This window comes from Podarcis vaucheri (assembly GCF_965113315.1).
Source record: "Podarcis vaucheri genome assembly, chromosome: 1".
NCBI classification, from domain to species: Eukaryota; Metazoa; Chordata; class Lepidosauria; order Squamata; family Lacertidae; genus Podarcis; species Podarcis vaucheri.
Window position 1 is genome coordinate 5379273 of NC_138759.1, and position 26497 is coordinate 5405769.

Genomic DNA, 26497 nt, shown 5'->3' on the forward strand with positions numbered 1-26497 from the left:
GGCGGGAATGACTGGCAGAATCCGAGACCAGGGAGAAGAGTTGGTGGAAGAAGATTGGAGGAAATTTAAAACTTATTTACAGAAATATTGTAAAATTTTTGAATGCTGATGACACTGAAATGAATTGAAGGGGTTCTAGCATCAAGGTAAAATGTAAGATGGGATTGATAATAGATAAACTAATAGGACATGAATTTGCTGAACCAATTTTTAAAAAGGGATACAAAAAAGGGAGACGTGAGGAAGTCAGGAAAATAAGTTAACTAAAGATGAGAGATTAAGAAAGAGGGAATTTTTGGTTTCTTTTATATGTGTTTCTTCTTCTTCTTTTTTGTGTTTAATGTTTGTATTTTTGTATTTTGTAACTTTGTATTTTTCTGTTTTTGTATTTTTCTGAACTTTTCTATTGATAAAACCTAATAAAAGATTATAAAAACAAAAAATGAAGAACAGTTTCAGGTTAAGAACAGACCTACAGAACGAATTAAGTTCTTAACCCGAAGTACCACTGTATGCAAGTAGCAAAAAAAAAAAAAGAACCTGCTTTGTCCTGAGCCAGGCCACGAGGCCTGCTGGCTCTCTATCATACTCACAATGGCTCTCCAGGGTTTCAGAGAGAGGCATTTCCTTCCCCAGCCCTATATTTCTATACGGTCTTATACAGCCCAAGGTAGTGGGTTGGTCCAAGGAATGTGCACACCATGAACAGATTAACACTGCAATCTTATTTGGGGGAAAGGCTGTAGCTCAATGGAAGAGTACCTGCTTTGTTTTTGAAGAAGTAAAACCAAGTTCAGCCGTACCTTGGTGTCATGGTATTGCCGGAGAACGCAGGGGAGGAGGAGGAGAGACAAGCAGAGGAAGGGGGGCAGGAAGTGCCAGTGCAGGAAAGGAGGGGAAGTCAGGAGGAGGGAAGGCTCTCAGATGCTGGAACAGAGCCTCATCCCTGCACAGAAAGCTCTGGCACTGACAGTGATGCAGTGCTGGTTCCTTCTGCTCAGGAAGGGAGAGGGTTAAAGCGCAGGGGGCAGAGACATCAATTGAGAATGCCTTGCCTCTTCTGCTGGAAAGGGGGCGGACATAAGTCACTTCGGGAATCTGAATCACAGGATTCGGACACATGATTGTGTGTGCTGCTTGTACATAATGTAAAATAAAGGATGTATATATGTACCTCTGACTGAGCAGAAGCATTTCTTGCGGAGAGTATTCCCAAGCCATCACACTTGGTTGTCGAACACTTTGGAACTTGTACGTTTTGGCTCCCGAACAATCAAAAACCGGAAGTGAGTGTTTTTGAATGATTTTTGGAAGACGAACATCCGGCGTGGCTTCTGCGGCTTCCAGTTGGCTGCAGGAGCCACACTTTGGTTTCTGAATGTTTTGGAAGTCGAACAGACTTCCGGAACGAATTCCATTTGAAAACCAAGGTACGACTGTACTTCATTCAGGACCCAGTGGTGCTCTGCTGTGCTAAGCTGGTTAGGTCAAAATTTAATTTCGGTTTATGTTCATTGGTTGCTTGAAAACAAGGGTAAGGAACTTCAGCCATGGGGGACACATGCACCCCCAAGCCTCTCTACCTGGCCACCAGGGCTCTCTTTGGCCACACCCCCTTCTACAAGGCCACACCCCTCCCTGGCCCTGCTGTGCGTCCTCTGCAAGAGCTTTTACTTGGCTGGATCTTTGGAGTGATGGGTACATGTAGGAAGTGTTGGGATACTGCCAGGGAGATAAAGTCCATCATGGCCCCAAGCCGTCTGCCGGACGATCCATCGATCTCCCGTAGGCACGCAGTATCAGCAATTAGCGACATGAGTTTCTAGAAAATATCTTGCTACATTCTAGAGCTCATGCACACTCTTTATCAGCAGATAATGCACAGCCAAAAGTTGCACTCAGAAGAGCATTATTTACAAGTTTTTTTCTGCGTTGATCAGAACAAAGAAAGACATGACTGCCTGCATCAGGGTCACCAGCACAGAGAGAAAATGAAAGCAATAGGAAACATAAACATCCTGTGAACAGGACATGCGCAGACTCTCTGACTCACAAAGCCTGCTCCCTTTTAAGGTGGAACGGAAATATCCTAACAGGAAGAGCATCCTTTTGCATGGGCAGAATGTGCGAAGGTGAGAGTCGCACCCATCACTCAGCCAACTTGCCCATCCAGCCCCACCCACACTTGGCATGTACCCCCCCCCGAAGGACTATGAAACACGATCCCTGCCTCTGCTCAAAAGCTAAAGCCAACCTTCCACACCAGCCAAAGCCTGCTCCAACAACCAATTGTAGATTGGTGCCTTTGGAGACCTGTCTGACACATGTCAAACAAAGCTTATAAAAGCTACACCCCCCCATGGTGGCAAGTAGTCACCTGGGCTCCCATAGCATCTCCAGAGTCCCAAAGGATGGTTAACAGCCAGCGACCAGCAGAAATGGCACACATTTCATTTCCGGACACCAGGTCTTCCAGGATGACCTCAATGAAATCCAGGGCTTGATCTGGTGGGAAATGCATGCTGACCACCTGTGAAAACGCCAAAAGTAAAGGTTTGTGAACCTATGATCACAATAACAATTGCACTGAAATGCAACTGTGGTTCATTCTGACCATAGAGAGGGAAATCGTCAAAGAAATGGAAGTGGCATGTATTCCCTCGAAGGTGGTGGGTTTTCCTTTGCTGGAGATTTTAAAACAGAGCTTGGATGGAAATCTGTTGTGGATTCTTCATCTCTGATTCCTGCATTTCTGGGGGTTGGACTAAATAATAATAATTAAAATAATAATAATAATTTGTATTTATACCCCACCCTCCCCAGCCAAGACCGGGCTCAAGGTGGCTAATTGGCTAATACCCGATATAAAAACAATTGATTGAAATACAAGTTAAAAACAAGATTAAAATACAACATTAAAACATTAAAATGCAGCCTCAACTTCAGTAGAAACTCAAATAAAAATTTTTTTTTTTTGGGGGGGGGGGATGAAAACGTCAAGTCTTCACCAAGGCTAACTATCCAGACTGGTCCTACATGGGCCAGAAAAAAGCCAGGGAAGTCCCCAAATAGGAGTTCCATCACAGGAGGAGAAAGGAAAAAAGAAAGAGGGGGAGAGAATTAAATTGATTCCAAGTGAAAGTCCAGGTGGAACAACTCCGTCTTGCAGGCCCTGCGGAAAGAAATCAGATCCTGCAGGGCCCTGGTCTCAGGAGACAGAGCGTTCCACCAGGCTGGAGCCAATGTTGAAAAGGCCCTAGCTCTGGTTGAGGCTAATCTGACTTCCTTAGGGCCTGGGACCTCTAGGGTGTTGCTATTTATGGACCTTAAGATGACCCTTGGGGTCCCTTCCAACTCTGTAGTTCTGTGATTTAATGAAATCTGGTCCACAGATGTTAGCCAAATGATTGGTATACGGCCTCGGTCCAGTATACCTGAAGGAGCGTCTCCACCTCCATCGTTCTACCCAGACACTGAGGTCCAGCACCGAGGGCCTTCTGGCGGTTCCCTCACTGCGAGAAGCCAAGTTACAGGGAACCAGGCAGAGGGCCTTCTCGGTAGTGGCACCCTCCCTGTGGAACGCCCTCCCACCAGATGTCAAAGAGAACAACAACTACCAGACTTTTAGAAGACATCTGAAGGCAGCCCTGTTTAGGGAAGCTTTTAATGTTTGATGTATCATAGTATTTTAATATTCTTTTGGAAGCTGCCCAGAGTGGCTGGGGAAACCCAGCCAGATGGGCGGGGTATAAATAATAAATTATTATTATTATTGGGAAATTTACCTTGGCCATTCTGCACGAAGCTTCGAATAGAGCGCTGGGGATCTCAGCGTTCAGGTCACGACAGGCAGACAGCATTTCTTCCTCCTCCTCTGCTGTGACTTTTGACTGAGCTGGCAAGGGGGAGAGAGAATAGTGATGGATCTATTTCCTGACCAGTGCATTTCTGGCTGGATAGATTTTGCTGAACGGAGGCTTTGCTATGATTCTATGGTTTTAGTCTCACCTTGTATGTGCAAAAGGTAACTAATGCACTGGGCAGCCCACTGCCGGCATCTGATGGAGCCATCACAGGTGTAGGGGGCAAGGAATGCAACCAGTGACCCAAATTGCTGAAAATTTTCTCCATCCTACAGGAAAAGAAAGATTTTAAAGAATCTGTTCATTTGTGCCTGCCTGATCTTTATGACCTGTGTGTGTGTGTGTGTGTGTGTGTGTGAGGATTCTTCCCCCGTGTTGCAGTCATGGGATTGTTTATATCACATGACGGCGTGTGTTTTCATTCCACATTGTGGGAAGTGAAGGAGACAGGATGTTTTTATTACTGTGTTGTAGGACATTTGTCCCTTTGTTGTTGTTTTTAAAATAATATTTATTAAACAATCAAAAGCTTCAAAATTTAAACATGAAATACAAAAACCAAAAAAAGGCTACAAAAATGGGAAAATACAAAACAAAACACATAGAAGTACACAATAAAAAACAGTTAACAGAATAGAAAAGAAGAAGAAGAAAAAACACCAAAAAAGAAAACAAAAAAAGATTAGTATTTTCATATCTTATACCTCATTCACTAGTTTCTTGACCTCCTCACACCTCCCTTTTTGTATTCCAGTTCAGATATTTAGTTCAGCAAGTCCTTACCCTCTATCATTCATCCTTACTCAACATCTTAACCTATAATAAATATATATTTTCCACCATTGTCATCCATATTTACATATTCTTATTAATCTTTTAACTAACACCACTTATTTTCAATCCAACATCCCTTTAACATTCATTAATTTTACAGTATTTCTGTAGGTAGTCTTTAATTTTTTTCCATTCTTCTTCCACCACCTCTTCTCCCTGGTCTCGGATTCTGCCAGACATTTCTGCCGGACATTTGTCCCTTTGTTCTCTCTCTCTGCTGTCTGATGCTGAAGAGGAAGGAGCTGAGTCAAGATGCTCCGAGTGTGTACCATATTTTTCGCTCTATAAGACACACCCAACCATAAGACACACCTAGTTTTTAGGGGAGGAAAACAAGAATAAGAAGCCTCCTGAGCGAAGAGGGAGCGCTCCTCCCCCTTCGGTCAGGAGGCTTTGCGGGGCTATCCCTGAAGCCAGGAGATCAAGCGGGATCGCTGCGCACCGATCCCTCTTGCCCTCCTAGCTTCAGTGAAAGCAAGCCTCCTGGCTTCCCCCCGACCTCCCGCAAGAGCCGTGTGCTCTTTAAAGGGAGCGCGGCTCTTGGGGGCTTTTCTGGGAGGTGGGGGAAGGGACAGAACCACACGCTCTGTCCCTTCCCCCACCTCACGCAAAAGCCAGGGATAGCTGCGCATAGCCTCTTCAGGGCAGCGGGATGAAGGCTCCCCACTGCCCTGTGGAGGCTTCACACGGCTAAGCCAAAAGCTAGAACAGTGAGAGGGAGCACTGCGCAGCGCTCCTTCTCGCTGTTCTGGCTTCTGGGATAGCCCACGAAGCCTGCATTCACTCCATAACATGCACACACATGTCTCCTTACTTTTTAGGAGGGGGAAAGTGCGTTTTATAGAGCGAAAAATATGGTATATGTAAATAAATGTAGTTTAGCCGAAAAGCTGCGCTACTGAGTCTGAACGCTGGATGCCTATACTCTGCTGATCCGAAGTGTGTTGATGCCTCTTGGTATCAGTCGCTGTGATGTTTGGGCTGGAAAAAGCTTTTGAAGCTCCCGAACGTCCGACCAGGTGGGAGAGAACATGCCAGTCGAGCATGTGTCTCTGTCGGACACCTACTCATGTGTAGGACCTCCTGACAGGGGGTCCCCCCTCCATGCCACTTGTGAGATGGATGGTGACCAGAGCTGGGGAGAAATCTAATTCTGATTGACTTTCAACAAGAAGCGACCTGATTTGCCCCTCTCAAGCCAATGCGTGAACTTTCAAAACTCACCCTTCTCTGAATTTTGCTCTGAAAATCTCTGCCCAAATTATGTGTACAAGCGTAGAAACATTAGGGGGGAGTGTGTGCAAACATGGAGATATCAGTGAAAGTAACAGGGGAAATGTATTATATTTTTTGGGGGTGGGGGGGTAGAAATCCTTGCAAAAATGTGAACATTCAGAGCCGTTGTTTTAAATCATTTGTAAGACTGCATTTTAATGGTGTTGCTTACAGATAATAAATATTTATTATTATTATTATTATTATTATTATTATTATTATTATTATTATTAATACCCCACCCTCCCCAGCCAAGGCCGGGCTCAGGGCGGCTAACAGGCAATAATAAAAACAAGTTGAATGAATACAACTTAAAAACAAGATTAAAATACAACAATTAAAATATTGAAACATTAAAATATTAAAATGCAGCCTCATCACAGGAGGAGAAAGGAAAAAGAAAAAAGAAAGAGGGGGAGGGAATCAAATTGGCTCCAAGCCAAAGGCCAGGTGGAAGAACTCTGTCTTACAGGCCCTGCAGAAAGAAATCAGATCCTGCAGGGCCCTGGTCCCATGGGACAGAGTGTTCCACCAGTCCGGAGCCAGTGTTGAAAAGGCCCTGCCTCTGATTGAAGCTAATCTAACTTTCTTAGGGCCCAGTGCCCGGTGGGGCATTCCGGGAGAGGTGGTCCTGTAGGTACGAGGGTCCTAGGCTGTGAAGGGCTTTAAAGGTCAAAACCAGCACCTTAAATCTGACCCTGTACTCCACCGGGAGCCAGTGCAGTTGGAAAAGCACTGGGTGAATATGCGCCCATGGCAGAGACCTCGTGAGGAGCCTCGCTGCAGCATTCTGCATCCGCTGAAGTTTCTGGGATAGTGGGCAGAGATGTGCAGACTGAGCAGCTGGCAAGCAGGTGAAGAGAAGGAAACTCACGGGGAGCTGATAGTTCTCCTGGAAGGCAGCGAGGGTCTGGGAGCTTGCCTGCAGCGCTCTCTCCCTGCTACAGTCCGATACGGTGAACCAGGGGTCTATGAGCTGTTGGCGGAGCAGGAAGGCAAACGCAACTGATATTAGAACATCTATTTTTGTTAAATTCCTGTGCTGCCCGTCATCTGACAATCACAGGGCAGTTTGCAATATAAAAACACAGTGGTAATTTTGTCCACCTCATTAGCTATGGCTATTCTCACACAGGGCCTTGCCACTGTGATGTTGTCGTTGGAATTCTACTCAATATTGATCCAGAGCAGATCCCAACATATAGCAGAGTAAAAACTTAAACATGTTGCAGAGTTCCCCAAAAAATAGATCAGAGGCAATTGTATTTCATCCAGCAGAGTTTTACTGCTACTGAAGGCAAATGAGCATAATGGTCACAGATCCAATACACTCAGGATTGGCGCTGTACATAAGAAATCCAGTTGCAGCAGACTTAACTTAAACTTACAATAACTAATAATACAGTCACATCTCATGTTGTGTCCGCTTCATGTTGCATCTTTTTGCGTTATGTCCCGCCGCAAACTGGAAGTACTGGAATGGGTTACTTCCGGGTTTTGCCACTCGCGCATGCGCAGAAGTCCTAAATCGCGCTTCCCGCATGCACAGGAGACCAAATCGCACCACACGCCTGCGCAGATGCAGTGTTTTAAGTTGTGGGCATTTCACATGACGGACGGGCCTCTGGAACAGATCGCGTCCGTAACATGAGGTACCACTGTAAGTCTAAAACCTTAACGCTAAACATAGTATGTACAGAACACCACACTAGAAGGAAAAGAGATAGAAAGTGAAAGTGAAAGCCAGGCTCCTTCTGGCCTTACTTTTATAGTCAGCATGACCTTGACAGAAAGAGATAAGAAAACCAGTTTAAACCAGCTGTGCTCAGCTTCTCTGAAGAAATAACCCAAACATCCTGAAGTTTCTTTCACACAGAGAAGCTTCCAGAAGCTTCCAGAACCCTCTTGAATTAAGTAGAATAGGAAAAATCTCTACACATCAGATCAAGACTTTCTGCACTAAGAAATGCAAACTGACAGATGTATGCGTTGGTAACCTAGCAGAAAGACGACTGCAATGTTCTCTGTTTGAGTATCCCCTGGAAGACAGTCTGGAAGCTAAAATAAAAAAGGCAATTCATTCCTGAGTGGATTTGGCAGAGCAGGGGCACCTGTGAAGGCAGGGAAGTCGTGGGGGAGGCCTTTTAAGCATCTCCAGATGCCTGAAAAGGTCTCTAAATTGGTTGCCTAATCCAAACCAATGAACGCCAATAGAGAAAGTTTCTCCTGCGGCTCACCTGGAACATCTCGACCATCAGCTCAGGTGTTGGGTGGTCTTCTACGATGCTCGTCACGAGTTTCCTGAGGGCGTCCATGGAGCAAGAGTACAGGGACTGAAAGCACAATGCAAGTAGGGAGATCGGAGGGCCAAGCTAGATGGGACGTCTGGAGATCCATGACTGGATTAAAAATGCTCTAATAAGCAGCTGCAGAGGTCCAGTCAGGACATAGGATGCTGCCTTGCACTGACTCAGACACTGGGTCCATTTATCCCAGTATTGTTCAACTGATAGCAGCTCCCCAAGAAGAAGAAGAAGAAGAGTTTGGATTTGATATCCCGCTTTATCACTACCCTAAGGAGTCTCAAAGCGGCTAACATTCTCCTTTCCCTTCCTCCCCCACAACAAACACTCTGTGAGGTGAGTGGGGCTGAGAGACTTCAAAGAAGTGTGACTGGCCCAAGGTCACCCAGCAGCTGCATGTGGAGAAGCGGAGACGCGAACCCGGTTCCCCAGATTGCAAGACTACCGCTCTTAACCACTACACCACGCTGGCCCAAGGTTTCAGACAGGAGACATTCTTTTCCCCAAAATATTTTATCGTTTTCACTTATTTCTGCAAGAAGCAACCATCAGTCTTCAACAATCCCACCCACCCCAGCAGAAGCACTAAATGTAATTAAACGTTTAAGTCATTTCAGTTTTAGCATTCCATAAGTCCTTGGAGGCCTATAACCAGTGGTTTTTTGAGGTTTTTAAAGGGAAAAGTGGTGTCGGTACTCACCATGAAGTTGGTACAGTAAGTGGAACACTTTTATTTTTAATTTAAAAAAACTATCAAAGATAAAACGATTGCACACAGTCAAAGAATCATCTCCGAATACTCCATAGTGCTTTATCAAAGTGTATATACTAATATCATCACAAACTTAACACAAAAATAAGACATAGCAATCTCCATTGCTTGAACTGTTGTCCACAGCTCAAAAGATATATTGTATCCGCAGCAGTGCTAGTCTGCAAGGTTTATACAAAAGCAGAAACGGGGAGGAGGAAATAATAATATTTAAAATATGTTCTTCATGTGCTCCAAATTGTGCTGTGGGCCAGGAAAAGAGCACTGCCTATAACCATGTTCGAGCAATGTCACATACGTAATATATCTATGCCAGGTTGATTGAAAAGCAGTGATTTTCTTGTCTGTTCGATTGTTGTGGACAGGGTTTGTCAGTTGCCCATCAACATCATGTCCCAGAGTTGTGCGATCTCAAGTAGGGGTAGGTCTACACTGGTCAGTTCTAACGTTAGAAATGCATTATAAAAATGTGACAACAGAGGGTGCTGTGGGGCAGCAATCTGTCGTCAATGGGAAATTGCATTATCAGCTATTATTATGTGTGTGTTTTTACAGTGTTTTTACAATCAGTGGAGATCCAGCCTAGGTCTGCATTCTTACTTGGAGGTGCTAGAGATTGAAACTGGAAAGAGTCTGGCTGCTGGATCAGACCAAAGAGAGCTGATTTAGGAATGCTGCGATCACCAATAGTCAGCATGGATTTCTGAAAAATAAGTCATGTCAGACTAACCTGATCTCGTTTTTTGACAGAATTACAAGCCTGGTAGATGAAGGGAATGCAGTGGATGTAGCCTACCTTGATTTCAGCAAGGCATTTGACAAGGTGCCCCATGATATTCTTGTAAAGAAGCTGGTAAAATGCGGTCTTGACTATGCTACCACTCAGTGGATTTGTAACTGGCTGACTGACTGAACCCAAAGGGTGCTCATCAATGGTTCCTCTTCATCCTGGAGAAGAGTGACTAGTGGGGTGCCACAGGGTTCTGTCTTGGGCCCGGTCTTATTCAACATCTTTATCAACAACTTGGATGATGGACTCAAGGGCATCCTGATCAAATTTGCAGATGACACCAAACTGGGAGGGGTGGCTAACACCCCAGAGGACAGGATCACACTTGACCTTGACAGATTAGAGAACTGGGCCAAAACAAACAAGATGAATTTTAACAGGGAGAAATGTAAAGTATTGCACTTGGGCAAAAAAAATGAGAGGCACAAATACAAGATGGGAGACACCTGGCTTGAGAGCAGTACATGTGAAAAGGATCTAGGAGTCTTGGTTGACCACAAACTTGACATGAGCCAACAGTGTGACGCGGCAGCTAAAAAAGCCAATGCAATTCTGGGCTGTCTCAATAGGAGTATAGCATCTAGATCAAGGGAAGTAATAGTGCCACTGTATTCTGCTCTGGTCAGACCTCACCTGCAGTACTGTGTCCAGTTCTGGGCACTACAATTCAAGAAGGACACTGACAAACTGGAACGTGTCCAGAGGAGGGCAACCAAAATGGCCAAAGGCCTGGAAACGATGCCTTATGAGGAACGGCTAAGGGAGCTGGGCATGTTTAGCCTGGAGAAGAGGAGGTTAAGGGGTGATATGATAGCCATGTTCAAATATATAAAAGGATGTCACATAGAGGAGGGAGAAAGGTTGTTTTCTGCTGCTCCAGAGAAGCGGACACGGAGCAATGGATCCAAACTACAAGAAAGAAGATTCCACCTAAACATTAGGAAGAACTTCCTGACAGTAAGAGCTGTTTGACAGTGGAATTTGCTGCCAAGGAGTGTGGTGGAGTCTCCTTTTTTGGAGGTCTTTAAGCAGAGGCTTGACAACCATATGTCAGGAGTGCTCTGATGGTGTTTCCTGCTTGGCAGGGGGTTGGACTCGATGGCCCTTGGGGTCTCTTCAAACTCTATGATTCTATGATTCTAGTCCAACATTCTGTTCTCATAGTGGCCAGCTAGATGCCTCTTGGAAGTCTGCAAGCAGGACATGAGCAGAAGAGGATTTTCTGTTGGGATACTGCCAGAGAGACAAAGGCCGTCATGACTCCACGTCATCTCTGGTCTCCCGTAGAACAGTATCAGTCAATTAGCGACACGGGCCTCAGAAATAGCTGTCCACATTCCAGGACTCATGCACGCCCTTTTCGCAGAGTTTCCACAACGGAAGATTCACCCAGGAGAGCAGCATATTTACAGCTTTATTCAGCGGTGGTCAGAACAAAGGAAAAACATGACTGCCTGCCTTAGTGCCGAGGCAACAGAGAGAAAACAAAAGCGATATACAAAACAGAAACTTCCTGCGAGCCGGAAGTACGCAGGCTTGTGACACACAACTGCCTTTTCCCTTTTTAAGGTGGAACGGAAATATCCTAACATTTTCCGCATCCTGTGGCTTCCAGCAACTAATGCATTTTCCCACATTCATTATACGCAGTATGCGAATTTTTGTGTGAATTCTCGGTTGAATAACTGCACCATGAAATTTGGAGAGGTGAGGATGACTCTCTCTCTCTCTCTCTCTCTCTCTCTCTCTCTCTCTCTCTCTCTCGGAAGCTTGTATTAAAATGTGAGCTAAATTGAACTCCCAGATGGCAGAAATGACTGGCAGAATCCGAGATCAGGGAGAAGAGTTGGTGGAAGAAGACTGGAGGAAATTTAAAATGTATTTGCAGAAATACTGTAAAATTTTTGAATGTTGAGGACATTGAAATGAATTGCAGGGGTTTTAGCAACAAGGTAAAATGCAAGATTGGATTAATAAATAGATAGACTAACAGGACATGAATTTGCTGAACTAACTTTTAAAAGGGATACAAAAATGGGAGACGCGAGGGAGTCAGGAAAATAAGTTAATCAAAGAGGAGAAATTAAGAAAGAAGGAATTTTTGTCTTTTTATATGTGCTTTTTTCCTTTTCTTTTTTGTGTTTAATGTCTGTATCTCTGTATTTTGTAATTTTGAAGCTTTTTCGTTTTTTGTATTTTTCTAAACTTTTTTATGGATAAAACCTAATAAAATATTATTAAAATAAAAGAAAAGAACTCCCACCCAGTGCTGGATTTACATATAAGCTAAACAAGCTATAGCTTATGGCCCCACTCTCTTGCCCCCCCCCCCAAAAAAAAACAAAAGGAAAAAAAACAACACTGGATACATTTCTAAAATATAAGATAAAAAAACAAATAAAATAAAACCTACATACAGCAACAGTGTTTTGTGTTGTGTAGGCTCCTATGATGTCAGTTATGGGCCCCGCCTGCTAGCCTGCTCCCACAAATATCACTGGTTTGCTCCTTTTTATATAAAGGGTGCCTACATTCTGCATGGACTGGTTGCAGGGCAACATGTGCAAATGGCTTTAGATATCTATTGGGTCCATAAATGATCATATAGCATATATTCAACACACAAAAAAGCGACAATTTGTTGTTGACAAAGGACAGCTGGACATATCAAGGGCCCCATGACCTTCAGTAGCTGAGGGCCTCATCAAACCTAAATCTGGCCCCGGTCCCGCTCTTTGGAATGATCCGGGTAGTGGCCAATCAGATGCATCCAGGAAACCCCCATGTGGATGAGAAAAGAAGATCTGGAAATAAACTTTTGCCACCTACCTCGATCTTTAGAGCATCCCCCGCCGTCTCTTTCAGCTGCTCCAGGGAAGGAAGAGGAAACAAACTCTTGATGCTCTGATCGAGGAGATTGCGAATTTCCTCCATGGCCAAACATGGCTTCAGTTTGCTGGCAGGAGGAAGGTGGACTGATAGGTCACACAGGAGAGACTTGTGGATATCTGAAGAATAGTGGGCCTGACCTCAGTTTGGTTGTGGAACATTTGCTCCCACAAGAGGGAGCGATGGCTGTTGCCAAAGTCTCTTAAACAACCCAGACAGAATCCAAAGAGGAATAGCTCAACTGAGAGAACGTGAGACTCTTTAGTCTCATGGGTCATGGGTTCGAATCCCACACTGAGCAAAAGATCCCTGCATTGCAAGGGGTTAGACTAGAAGACCCTTGTGGTCCCTTTATGATTCTGTGAAAATAAATTATGTGGAAAACTGCTAAGAAACACACCTACCTCAGGAATGCCAGGGCAGTGATGGCTTGGGGACGAAGTGCAGTATTCAGAGCGTCCAGTGGTTCCTCCTTGATGAAATCCTGTGAACACAAGACGGGCAAAGGGCAAAAGGAATTGAGGGTGGGGGAAAACCCTTGAGGGGCAGAGAGATTTCCTCCACTGACGTGCCATGGCCTCTATGATTTCCAAAGGATACCAAGAAAGGATCAAACACTCTTTGCTAAGCCAGTGATTACCGTATTTGTCGCTCGATAAGATGCACCTGACCATAAGAAAAAAAATATATTCTGAATGAAACAGTGGATGTATGATTTTTGTGGTTCATGCTGTGGCCACAGCCTCCTTCATTGCTATATTCCCTTATCTCCCTCCCCTTTCTTCTCCTTTTCTTCTAATTTCTCTCCTCATTTCTTGTTTGAGTATTCCTGTCTCCTCTCCTTGCAAGTTCACTGTCTTTACCTCCTCCCTCCCAGGCAGCCTCCTTTATCGTTAGCGTCCCTTGTCTCCTTCCTGATCACTTGCTGATCAGCTGCTTTGTTTCAACACCCCCTTCCCTCTTTCTAAAAAAAAAATGGCACGATCTGCTTTTTGCCCATGGACAATTCAGCTCCAGGGACCACGCATTCGCTCCATAAGAGACACAGATATTTCCCCTTACTTTTTAGGAGGAAAAAGGTGCGTCTTATGGAGCGAAAAATACGGTAACTTACCTGAAAGGCTAAGGGGCAATCAATCCATGAGGGAAGGACACAGAGGCGACATTTTAGGAGCACCAAGGTGGATCTTGAACGGCCGCCACTGCATTTAGCTACAAAAGTACATTTGCACTACGGGGCTGACCTCTGGGGAAATAACACCGTTCTGCAAATTTGAAGCAGGAGCTGGCTGTGCACAGTGCCGATTGGCTGGGAGCCCATGATGTCATCAGGAAACCTACCCCCTTACAATCCTAGGAGAGGTTCTGCACCTTTGTTAAAAAGTTTCACGCCAAGCCATTTCCGACCTGGGAGGAGAGGGGGTTGCGGGCTAACCCCTCCCACACACGCGGGGGCTGGCCTTTTGCCCCCCGTGTGAACAGGGAATCCCCGGGCATGTCTTCGACCCTGCCTGCCAATCGGCGGGCCAGGGAGGCGTGGCCTAGCCTATTTAAGGCCAGACACGCCTGGGGACCGCCCTCTTTGCCCCTTTCCAGCTGAGCGGTTTTCCCATCCCACCCACCCTTAGGCTTAGCTAGCTCTGACCTTGCTATGGACTCTGGTTGGTCGCCGCAAGGGGCCTGGTAGGAATTTTTCCAATTTGGCGCACTTCTAGCCTTTTGGTTTTTCCGCCTACCTCGTAGCAAACATCACAACTTCCGCAGTATTGGTGGTTAGGCATTGGCAGGGGTTAATTGTTATGCAAATGAATGGGGGGGAAGGAAGCGCCATCACCTTCCCCCAATGAAAAGGGTAGTCCGGTAGAGGACTCCGGGGGGCGTTGCCTTGTCCGAAACCTAGGGAGGTAAGGGCCTCCGGCATGCCCCTGAGTGGTGACACCCGTGGGATCCTAGTTGGCGTACTTCAACAGGACTCCCACGGCTTGTGGATAACCGTTCCCGGTCTCCATGCCAGGTAGTCGATAGGAGCCAATGCCTAAGGCCAATACCTTTCAATTCTGTAATCAATAAAGTTGTGGCCTTTTTATGCCCATTAACCTTAAATAATGTGTCCAGTGTCTTCATTTCACATGGGGGAGGGGACTTGCCACGCAAAGGCCTCTCTGAGTGATGGGGGCTGCCATAGCCTCAGGAAGAACGTCAGGTTCCTCACCAACAAGATGTCCAGGAGCTCCTTTTTGCAAGTTAAGGTGAAGTTCTGGAAGTCCTGGGTCTCGCAGATAGCCTGGCAGATATCTGTGGTGCTCTCAACAAAGGCCAGCTTGAGATTGGAGTCCTGTGTTGCCAAAAGAAAACATTCAAAAAACCCCCCAAACTATTATACAGTGGTGCCTTGCAAGACGAAAAGAATCCGTTCTGTGATTCTCTTCGTCTAGCAGTTTTTTCGTCTTGCGAAGCAAGCCCATTGAAGGATTAGAGGATTAGCACTATTAGCGGCTTTTAGCGGCTTATCTGCTGATCGGATCAGCTGATAAGCAGCTTAGCGGCTTAGCAAAAGGGGGGGAAGGGGGGAAAAACCCGCAGGAACTCGCAAGACATTGTTGTCTTGCGAAGCAAGCCCATAGGAAATTCGTTTTGCGAAGCACCTCCAAAACGGAAAACTCTTTCGTCTAGCGAGTTTTCCGTCTTGCGAGGCATTCCTTGTATTAGGAAATGTTGCTCCGCAGAAACGGATATAGTATTCAAAAGTGTTTTTATGGAGGCATCTTCAATAAAATTTGGGTGAATTTGCACAAAGGGGAGAGAGCTCTAGTGCTGCTTTTAGATTTTCCATGGGGGGCAGCTGTTTGGCCACAGTGAGAACGGGGTGTTGGGCTAGGTGGCGTGGGCGGCGCTGTATCTAAACCACCGAGCCTCTTGGGCTTGCTGATCAGAAGGTTGGCGGTTCGAATCCCCGCGACGGGGTGAGCTCCCATTGCTCTGTCCCAGTTCCTGCCAACCTAGCAGTTCGAAGCTAGGTTTGAACATGATAGCCATGTTCAAATACATAAAAGGATGTCACATAGAGGAGGGAGAAAGGTTGTTTTCTGCTGCTCCAGAGAAGCGGACACGGAGCAATGGATCCAAACTACAAAAAAGAAGATTCCACCTAAACATTAGGAAGAACTTCCTGACAGTAAGAGCTGTTTGACAGTGGAATTTGCTGCCAAGGAGTGTGGTGGAGTCTCCTATTTTGGAGGTCTTTAAGCAGAGGCTTGACAACCATATGTCAGGAGTGCTCTGATGGTGTTTCCTGCTTGGCAGGGGGTTGGACTCGATGGCCCTTGTGGTCTCTTCCAACTCTATGATTCTATGAAGCACGCCAGTGCAAGTAGATAAATAGGTACTGCTGCGGAGGGGAAGGTAAACGGCGTTTCCGTGCGCTCTGGTTTCCGTCACGGTGTCCTGTTGCACCAGAAGTGGTTTAGTCCTGTTGGCCACATGACCCGGGAAGCTGTCTGTGGACAAACGCTGGCTCCCTCGGCCTGAAAGCGAGATGAGCACCGCAACCCCATAGTTGCCTTTGACTGAACTTAACTGTCCAGGGGCCCTTTACCTGTTCAAGACTCCAAGTCAGATAATTCCTTGCTCACCTTGTTCTCGATGCTGACGCCCCAAACCTGGACAAATGAAATGGACAAATTGCCTGGACAAATTGCCAAATAACAAACACAGCACAACAGTCAGCCCATTATCATCTTCTTCTATTATTACTGTTACTATTACTATTATTAAAATTTGTATACCGTATACCTGAAGTTCACAGGGCAGTACACAACATAAAAATGCAAAACGAGAAGCCAAAATACACAACGAAAACAATAATATACACAAATAAACCAATAAACCCCTTCTCACAAGCACATTTAAAAGGACATAGGTGTTTGGGTGAGCTTTCCATCCTGCCCTCCACAAAGACCTACAACGAAGGTTTCGAAGGACCTCTGAGTGCTGGTAGGTTCTTGACTAAGGCCCATTGAACTTTGCCACCCTCTGGAACCAGCTCTGTGGCAAAGACCACCCTCTCCTTTAAAGCACTTGCCTGGCAGCTCTTCCGGTAATAGCAGAGGACATTCTTCATTATGTCGGCTTCCACCCTGGGCAGCAGGAGCTCCTTGGGGGCTTGGAGGGCCACCTTGCCGTAGGTGAGCATTAGCGTTTGGTGGACATGACCCCGTCTGCCCTGCTGGTAGTCCTGAGCAACAGAAAAAATTACTGGGCATGGGTGCTTCTTGTTCCATTTTGCCTGCCTCCGCATGAGCTGTTTAACTTTAAACCTGAAATCACCAGCCTTGTTTTCACTTTTTGCAGAGAATCTAGACCACACCGTTGCCAGATTCTTGCTACCCAGTGTTTTCAGCCCTGTCCTCCTTTATTTTTTGCCAACCTGATTTGCGGCTATTGTTTTTCCAGCCAACAAAGAACTGAAGCACCAGATTTCTCTATGCAAACTGGCAAATGCTTTTTATGGTTTTTCAGTGCTAGGTAAAGGTAAAGGGACCCCTGACCATTAGGTCCAGTCATGACCGACTCTGGGGTTGCGGCACTCATCTCGCTTTATTGGCTGAGGGAGCCGGCGTACAGCTTCCAGGTCATGTGGCCAGCAGGACTAAGCCGCTGCTGGCAAACCAGAGCAGCGCACAGAAACACCATTTACCTTCCCTATTTATCTACTTGCACTTTGACGTGCTTTTGAACTGCTAGGTTGGCAGGAGCAGGGACTGAGGAACGGGAGCTCACCCCATCATGGGGATTCGAACCGCCAACCTTCTGATTAGCAAGTCCTAGCTCTGTGGTTTAACCCACAGCGCCACCTGCGTCCCTTTCCAGTGCTATCGTACTTTTAATTAGTAGCTTGCTCCTTACAGATCCTATTGCTTCCTGTTCGGCACAGCAGCAGCAATACTGACAAAGAGCCACTTTACCCTTTAATTACCCTTGAATTGCTTATTGCCTGTTTGTTCTCTCTCTCTCTCTCTCTCTCTCTCTCTCTCTCTCACACACACACACACACACACAGAGAGAGAGAGAGAGAGAATAATTGATCTCTTTTTTAAAAACAACAACAACACCATGAATTTATTTTAAGTATTATTTCCAGAAGCTCACTCATCTGAATTTGGGAGCTAGCCTGAGGTTAGCACCCAAATGGCAGCGCTCTCTCTCTCTCTCTCTCTCTCTCTCTCTCTCTCTCTCACACACACACACACACACACACACACAACAACTGATCTCCTCTTTTCTTAAAAAAACCCCACGAATTTATTTTAAGGATTATTTCCACAAGCTCACTCATCTGAATTTGGGAGGGGTAAAGGACCGCGTGAATCTCTGCAAAACATGCATCGGCCTTCACTAAAATGAGCTTGTAAACACACCACAGCAACTTTATCCCCTCCCTCAGCAAGTCCCCAATGACACCCCAAAGGAGATTTTCCAAAGAGGAAGTGTGAGGAGGAAACAGGGATGGTGTCGTGCCTCTGTAAGTCCATGCCGGATGCTCCACTGGCAGCAAACCAGGCCTGGGGAAGCGGGAGCTCACGTCTCTCCTGGCGCTGTGCAGAGATAAAGCAGAAATGCTGACAGGGAGGCCATGGGCTTGAGGAGGAATTAAAAGGAGGAAAGCTGAAAGGAGCAGCAGGGGAGAGAGGAATTCTTGGGAGGCGTTCCACTCTGCTTGCAGAGTAAGCAGTTTAAGGGAACAGAGATAAAAAGGTGGTGCCTTCTAAAGCAGCCCGGAAAGAAATGACAGATGAGAAAATGGATTTGGAGAGTGGGAGAAACCCTCAAACCTAGAACAATGTAGCAGGAACCCCCCCACCCCAATCATTCTGTTTGTACAAACTTCACACACACTCACACTCACACACTACATACGCCACATTTCTGTTATAAATTCATAGAAAAATCAACCATACATCGGATTTGCACTGTTCCATTTTTGTTTTACTCCATATGACAAGGACTATCAAAGGGGGGGTGGCTTGGTTCTGGTCAGCCATAATCCCTTCACCATCCCAGCACATCCACAGGAGCCCTGCCCAGTTGCTATGTCAACCCTGATGATCCCAGACAGAAGACAATCATGATCACAAAGAACTTGCATATGGGAGTGGATTCAGCATGGACTGAAACAAAGGACAATGATCAGATCTTCCCTCTGGGGGCAGGAAACTGCAAACTCCCCTTTGTCTCTTGGAAGTGACTCATGGGCAGGGGGAAAGGAAGAACCAGCCAGGTGACAGGACACTCAGGTTACCACCACAACTCCTCCCTCAACCCCTCCTTTCTGTAATGTATGCATGATGTCAACCCCTTCTGTAATGTATGCATGATGTCAACCCCTCCTTTCTGTAATGTATGCATGATGTTTCTGGGGGTGGGCTTGACCTGGAGGATGGGAATTTCAAAAGTTTTTATAAGGTCTTGCAGACCATCTTTCTGGGTCTTTCCTCTCTCTTGCTAGTGAGGGGAACACCCTGTTGCAACAGTTCAATAAAGGCCAAGCCTACAGGCTGCTGTTTTGCTCCAAGTTATCCTGGTTGGTGTCTTTGTTTTTGTCCAAGAGAGCCCTCAGATTTTTCCGGTAACAACAATAGTAAAGAAATAGATTGGATTCAGAATCATAGAATTAAGGGGTCACCAAGGTTAATCTAGTCCAGGCATAGGCAAACTCAGCCCTCCAGATGTTTTGGGACTACAACTACGTGGGGCTGCCCTTGAGACTGACCCAGAAACTCCAGCGGGTGCAGAATGCCTTATGGGGTCCTTGCCGCGGGATAACATTCACCCAGTGCTATACCAGCTATACTGTTCCCGGTGGAGTACAGGATCAGGTTTAAGGTGCTGGTTTTAACCTTTAAAGCCCTATACGGCCTAGGACCCTCGTACCTACGGGACCGCCTCTCCCACGGAGGACCTTACGGTCTTCAAACAAAAACATCTTGGAGGTCCCGGGCCACAGGGAGGTTAGGCTGGCCTCAGCCAGAGCCAGGGCTTTTTCGGTCGTGGCCCCGATCTGATGGGACGCTCTGTCACAAGAGACTAGGGCCCTGCAGGACTTGACATCTTTCCGCAGGGCCTGCAAGATGGAGCTGTTCCACCAGGCCTTTGGCCAAGGCACAGTCTGACCCCCTCCTTTGGCAATCCTCATAGAACTCTAGTCCAGTGGTTGCCATGAATTTGATTTTGAATTGATTTTAGAATGAACTGATTTTGGAATGCATTTCAATTGATTGTGATTTTATGTAAACTGTGTTACTTTTATTGTTGTCAGCCGCTCTGAGCCCGGCTTCAGCTGGGGAGGGCGGGATATAAATAAAATTTTATTATTAGAGTGGTGCCTCGGGTTACATACGCTTCAGGTTACAGACTCCGCTAACCCAGAAATAGTACCTCGAGTTAATAACTTTGCTTCAGGATAAGAACAGAAATCGTGCTCTGGCGGCGCAGCGGCAGCGGGAGGCCCCATTAGCTAAAGTGGTGCTTCAGGTTAAGAACAGTTTCAGGTTAAGAACAGACCTCCGGAACGAATTAAGTACTTAACCTGAGGTACCACTGTATTATCCCTAGCTAACAGGACCAGTGGTCAGGGATGATGGGAGTTGTAGTCCCAAAACTTCTGGAGGGCCGAGTTTGCCTGATCTAACATAAAAAAATTCCTTCCAGTAGCACCTTAAAGACCAGCTAAGTTAGTGTCTCATTATACATGACTAAGCCATTTTTCACCTTCTCACCCCTTGCCTTTTCCTGGAAGACCTATTGCAGTCGTTAAGAGTCGTCAACAGGCTCATCTCAGCTATCTGCCAATCTCCCATTCCCACCACCCTTCTGAGTAATACCCCTCCCCACCTTCTCACTATATAGAAGGATCTGGCAACTTCTGTTTCAGTGTATCTGAAGAAGTGTGCAGGCACACGAAAGCTCATACCAAGAACTAACTTAGTTGGACTTTAAGGTGCTACTGGAAGGATTTTTTTTATTTTGACTATGGCAGACCAACACGGCTACCTACCTGTAACTGATCTAACATAGTCCAACCCCCTGCAAGACAGGAATCTCAGCCAAAGCATCCCTGACAGATGGCCATCCAACCTCTGCTTAAAAACCTCCAAGGAAGTAGAGTCCACCAGCTCCCAAGGGAGACCGTTCCCCTACTGAACCGCAATTACTGTCAGAAAGTTCTTCTTGGTGTTTAACTGGAATCCCCTTTCTTGTAAGGCCGTTCTTAAACCCGCAACGTTTAACCCAGGAGAGAAGTCTCTCTTCCATTACCTTGTAGCGGCTGATGATAGAGGACATCTTAATTTTCAGACCCATCCCAGCTCCAAATTCCTGCAACGTGGCTAAGGTCAGATCTAAATGTCCCACAGCCGAGAAAGAAAGGATCCGGATGATCTTCTGTAAAGTGGAATAGAAATAGAAAAGAATCAGCCTTGTCAGGTCTCAGTGCTTTCTGTTTTTATGTTTAGTTATGTTTGGGACGTGGGTGGCACTGTGGTTAAACCACAGAGCCTAGGACTTGCCGATCAGAAGGTTGGCAGTTCAAATCCCCGCTACGGGGTGAGCTCCCGTTGCTCGGTCCCTGCTCCTGCCAACCTAGCACTTCGAAAGCACGTCAAAGCGCAAGTAGATAAATAGGTACCACTCCGGCGGGAAGGTAAACGGCGTTTCCGTGCGCTGCTCTGGTTCACCAGAAGCGGCTTAGTCATGCTGGCCACATGACCCGGAAGCTGTACGCCGGCTCCCTCGGCCAATAAAACGAGATGAATGCCGCAACCCGAGTCGGTCACGACTGGACCTAATGGTCAGGGGTCCCTTTACCTTTACCTATGTTTTAAATGATTTTTATACACTGTAATTTTTATTTTATTTTTTGCAATTTTTATGTATTCTGCTGAGGAGCTTGGGTGAGGAAGAGAATACAGAAACATCTGAAATAAATAAAATGAAATACATACTAATCCCAGAGACAAAAATGGATGCCATGAGTTTGAGGTTAAACATTTTGGTGATGTCTTTATGGCTTTTCCAGATCACTTCCTGGTTTGATGCTGTGCGTCTGTGCATGATTGCACACATGTCAGTTGCGCCAAAAATGGGAGTTGCCTGGGTCATGAAATTCAACTCAGTGTTGATCCAGAGCAGAACTCCAATGTATAGTTAGCAGAGTAAAAACTTAAACATGTTGCAGGGTTCCCAAAAAATAGACCAGAGGCAATTGTGTTTCATCCAGCAGAGTTTGCTACTGCTACTGAAGGCAAATGAGCATAATGGTCACAGATCCAATACATTCAGGGTTGGCGCTGTCCATAAGAAATCCAGTTGCAGCAGACTTAAACTTACAATAACTTATAGTAAGTCTATAAACCTTAACACTATATACAGAACACCAGAAAGATAGAGAGACAGAAAGTGAAACCCAAGCTCCTTCTAGCCTTACTTTCATGGCCTTGAAAGAAGAGATAAGAGAACCAGTTTAAGCCAGCTGTACTCAGCTTCTCGTAAGAAATAACCCAAACATCACAAACCTTCTGCTTGTTTCTTTCACACAGAGAAGCTTCCAGAACCCTCTTGAATGAATTAGAATAGGAAAGATCTCTACACATATTAGAGCAATACTTTCTGCACTAAGAAATGCAATCTGACAGCCTGGACCTTGTATTATACCACCCACTGAATTTTTGGTGGGAGGGGGCGTTGGAAGAAACTGCCACTAGTAATATTGTACTTTTGTGTGGATGTTAATTGCACACGGTTTGAGGAGCCCGTTCTGGTCTGAGAAGCAGGGAATGTAGCAAAGAGACAAAGCAAAGAAATCACATTTGAAGGGTTCAGAAGTGGTCCCACCAGCATCGCACCTCTCTCTCTAGTTGTTCCATATAGTTTGCATTTTCTATCAAGTGCTTCATCCGACTCTGAACAAAGGCTGGGTCTTCACAACAGGTCAGGGCAATTCCCAGAGATTTATAGAGGAACCTCTGAAAAGGAAGAATAAGGAAAGGATAGGCTAGGTCAGGGGTCGGCAGCCTAAGGCCCATGGGCCAGAAGTGGCCCACGGGGGTCGTTAAACTGGGCCACGAGCAGCCCCCAACTGAGCCACCCTGTGCTGGTCCCATGGGTTAACCATGAGGCGAGGTCTGAGTCCAGTCCGTGGTCGAGGGTGCAGTATGGAGGCTGTCCGTCAAAGCTGAAGCTGGGTCCAAGGCAGGGAGTCAGGTGAGGTCAGGAGCTCCGGCAGGACAGGGGTCAGGCAGGAACTAGCAACCAATAATGTTGCTCCTGCAACCTGGGCCTGGGGCTGGCTGGCTTTTAGCTGTCCCGAGGCATAGGGCGGCCCCGGTCCACGGGTGACTTACCCCTCCTGGCCTGGAGGCGAGCACTCCTCCTGCAGGAACTCAGTTCCCTCCGCCTCTCTGTCCTGAGCCTCTGAAGCTCAGGAGAGGCTGGAGGGTTCCCGGACCCAGAGGCAACCTCACCTTCCCCTGACGGGGCTGAGAGTGGAGCACCTGCAGGCAATGGGTCCTCCATCACCTCAGGAGCCAGAGCAGACTCAGTTGGTGCTTGCACCTGAGGACCCAGCACAGGTGAGGACCCTTCAGGCTCAGGCCCCAGCCCCGGCTCAGCTCGTTCTGGAGGCGGGGACTCCTGTGCAGGCTGGGATTTCTCAGGTTCAGCCTCTGAATCCCAGGCCATCACACACCTGCTCGGCGAGTCCCTGCGCGCTGTGCTAAACCAGCACAGCATGGCGCAGGGACTCACTTCTGCAGTGCTGGAAATCGCACCTGCACATGTGCAGACGCCCGAAATCATGGGAGCACATGCGATCCGGCCCACAGAGGGATCTCTGTTGGAGTGAACCGGCCCAGGTGAGGTAAACCTTGCCGCTAGATGTTGATGTCACGGATCATAGTAGGTGCATCATGGGAGAAGAGAAGAAGAATTTGGATTTGATATCCCGCTTTATCACTACCCTAAGGAGTCTCAAAGCTGCTAACATTCTCCTTTCCTCTTCCTCCCCCACAACAAACACTCTGTGAGGTGAGTGGGGCTGAGAGACTTCAAAGAAGTGTGACTGGCCCAAGGTCACCCAGCAGCTGCATGTGGAGGAGCAGGGAATCGAACCCAGTTCACCAGATTACGAGTCCACTGTTCTTAACCACTACACCACACTGGGAGAAGAACAAAGGAAGTTGGGTTATACCATTGATCCATCTAGCTTAGTATTGTCTGCATTGCAGGAGTGCCAATTTGGCTCAGTGACTGTGGGTGCCCGGGACCGTTGGTGCCACACAGTGTGCATGGCCCTGGCTCCTTCATGGGGAATTTTGTTGGGGCTCAGGCACCCAGGGCCCTGGGGAGTTGGCGCCTATGCTATACTGACTGGCAGAGGCTCTCCAAGGTGTCAGAGTGGGTGCTCTCTCAGTCCTAACTAGAGATGCTGAGAATTGAACATGGGACATTTTACAAGCAAAGAAGATGCTCTACTAAGGGAGCTAGAGAGAGGACCACCTGAGAACTCTCATCTTCCCCACTAGGGATGACATGTTTCCAGTCTTAGCTTCAGCTCTCAGCATTTCCACATCAGTTTGTATTAAAAAAAAAGAAATCCTTGTGAAAGCTTCTCAACATTTTAGTGTGAATTTCTCCTAATACATATTTCTGTATGCAGCTTTGTCCTGGCTAAGGAGGTTGGGCGATATATCGACCTATCTTCCAAAACCAGTTTGAAGTTTCCTAATTTTTGGCCTGGTAATATATCACGAATCATGTTGTGACGCCAGTGAAACCAGTCAATGCTTCTCTCGATTCCTGCAGCCCCTGCTAATTCTGCTGGCTCAGCAATCCTCCAGCAAATTGCAAGAGACTGTTGCCATCAAAAGTCACAATTTGGGGAAAATTGTGAAGCCTATCAATGTCTCTAAATAACTCCATCCATATTTCAGGCATCATGATATATCATGATGCTTAGTTGGTGATATATCATGATGCTGAAAACCGGATATTGCCCAACCCTAATCCAGACTTCATGCCTTTTATTAACTAATTAGCAAAGGAACAAGGACAAATGCCTTTGGAGAGATACACACCCTTTCGGGGGACTGCTGGGCGTAGCTCGTCATCTGACTTTCCAGTTCTCTGCTCAGATTCTGGGTCCAAGTGTTGTCATCAATGGTTTCCAAGGTCCTTCTCAGGAACTATGGAGAAAAAGAAAAAGCAGGAACAAAATATGTTGCCTACCATCACTTCCCAAATGTCCAGGGAAATCTGAACGTATGACAACCGATGTAGGCAGTGCCGTTTTGGCCCATTTTACTCAAAAATAGCTCCAAAACATCCAATTTCTTTTTGCAAAACAAGCTCAACAACCTTTCTGTCTGGAATGGTGACCTTACATTTGCAAAGAAGGGAGATGCCCTTTTGAATAATAATAATAATAATAATAATAATAATAATAATAATAATAATAATATAATAATCTTATTTATACCCCGCCCATCTGGCTGGGATTCCCCAGCCACTCTGGACGGCTTCCAAAAGAATATTAAAATACTATAATACATCAAACATTAAAAACTTCCCGAAACAGGGCTGCCTACAGATGTCTTCTAAAAGCCTGGTAGTTGTTGTTCTCTTTGACATCTGGTGGGAGGGTGTTCCACAGGGAAGGCGCCACTACCGAGAAGGCCCTCTGCCTGGTTCCCTGTAACTTGGCTTCTCGCAGTGAGGGAACCGCCAGAAGGCCCTCGGAGCTGGACCTCAGTGTCCGGGCAGAACGATGGGGGTGGAGACGCTCCTTCAGGTCTACTGGGCTGAGGCCATTTAAGGCTTTAAAGGTCAGCACCAACACTTTGAATTGTGCTCGGAAACGTACTGGGAGCCAATGTAGGTCTTTCAAGACCGGTGTTATGTGGTCTCGGCGGCCTCTCCCAGTCACCAGTCTAGCTGCCGCGTTCTGGATTAGTTGTAGTTTCCGGGTCACCTTCAAAGGTAGCCCCACGTAGAGCGCATTTCAGTAATCCAAGCGGGAGATAACCAGAGCATGCACCACTCTGGCAAGGTATCCCAAACTGGGATGAGGAACCCTTGTGGGAGAAAATTCTCTTGGGGGGGTTCAATATTTGGGGGCGCACACCAGATTAGTCAGGCTTTTAATTCAGGAATGCAAACCACCTTATGTAGGAAAAACACATCATTCGGCTGTTTATTTTCCAACCAACCACCTTCTGCCTCTCCAGCACTTCACCTTCTCTTCCCCCCACCATAGTCCTTGAAAACAGTTGTTGTTGTTGTTGTGTAGTCGTGTCCGACTCTTCGTGACCCCCTGGACCAGAGCACGCCAGGCACTCCTGTCTTCCACTGCCTCCCGCAGTTTGGTCAAACTCATGCTGGTAGCTTCGAGAACACTGTCCCACCATCTCGTCCTCTGCCGTCCCCTTCTCCTTGTGCCCTCAACCTTTCCTAACATCAGGGTCTTTTCCAGGGAGTCTTCTCTTCTCATGAGGTGGCCAAAGTCTTGAAGCCTCAGGAGAGTTACAGTTACTCAACCCAAATTACGGTATATAGGTTTTGTAGTGAAGGCTGTGTCCTTGCAAATGGATACTGCAGAATTTCTACCCCAAGTCTTTAGGACTATACTTCCCATCATTACCTAACGTTGGCCACGCTTGCTCGAACTGCTGGGAGCTGGGAGCCCAGCAACAAACTGAGCTGGTTGGACCAATAGTTTGAC

The 26497-nt window shown here is 46.5% G+C and overlaps 1 protein-coding gene across 1 annotated transcript in view; it reads right to left on the reverse strand.

The window, feature by feature from the left end:
* LOC309535905 (maestro heat-like repeat-containing protein family member 2B) overlaps nt 1-26497 on the reverse strand; it is an 86848-nt gene that overhangs the window by 25794 nt on the left and 34557 nt on the right. The window contains exons 18-30 of the mRNA XM_082229422.1: nt 24855-24962; nt 22626-22745; nt 21040-21165; nt 16766-16960; nt 16359-16385; nt 14939-15061; nt 13131-13210; nt 12667-12793; nt 8210-8305; nt 6847-6948; nt 4009-4132; nt 3786-3895; nt 2378-2530 (exon numbers count right to left, since the gene is read on the reverse strand). Coding sequence (XP_082085548.1) covers nt 2378-2530; nt 3786-3895; nt 4009-4132; nt 6847-6948; nt 8210-8305; nt 12667-12793; nt 13131-13210; nt 14939-15061; nt 16359-16385; nt 16766-16960; nt 21040-21165; nt 22626-22745; nt 24855-24962 — 1491 coding nt within the window. The remainder of the gene's footprint in view (nt 1-2377; nt 2531-3785; nt 3896-4008; nt 4133-6846; nt 6949-8209; nt 8306-12666; nt 12794-13130; nt 13211-14938; nt 15062-16358; nt 16386-16765; nt 16961-21039; nt 21166-22625; nt 22746-24854; nt 24963-26497) is intronic.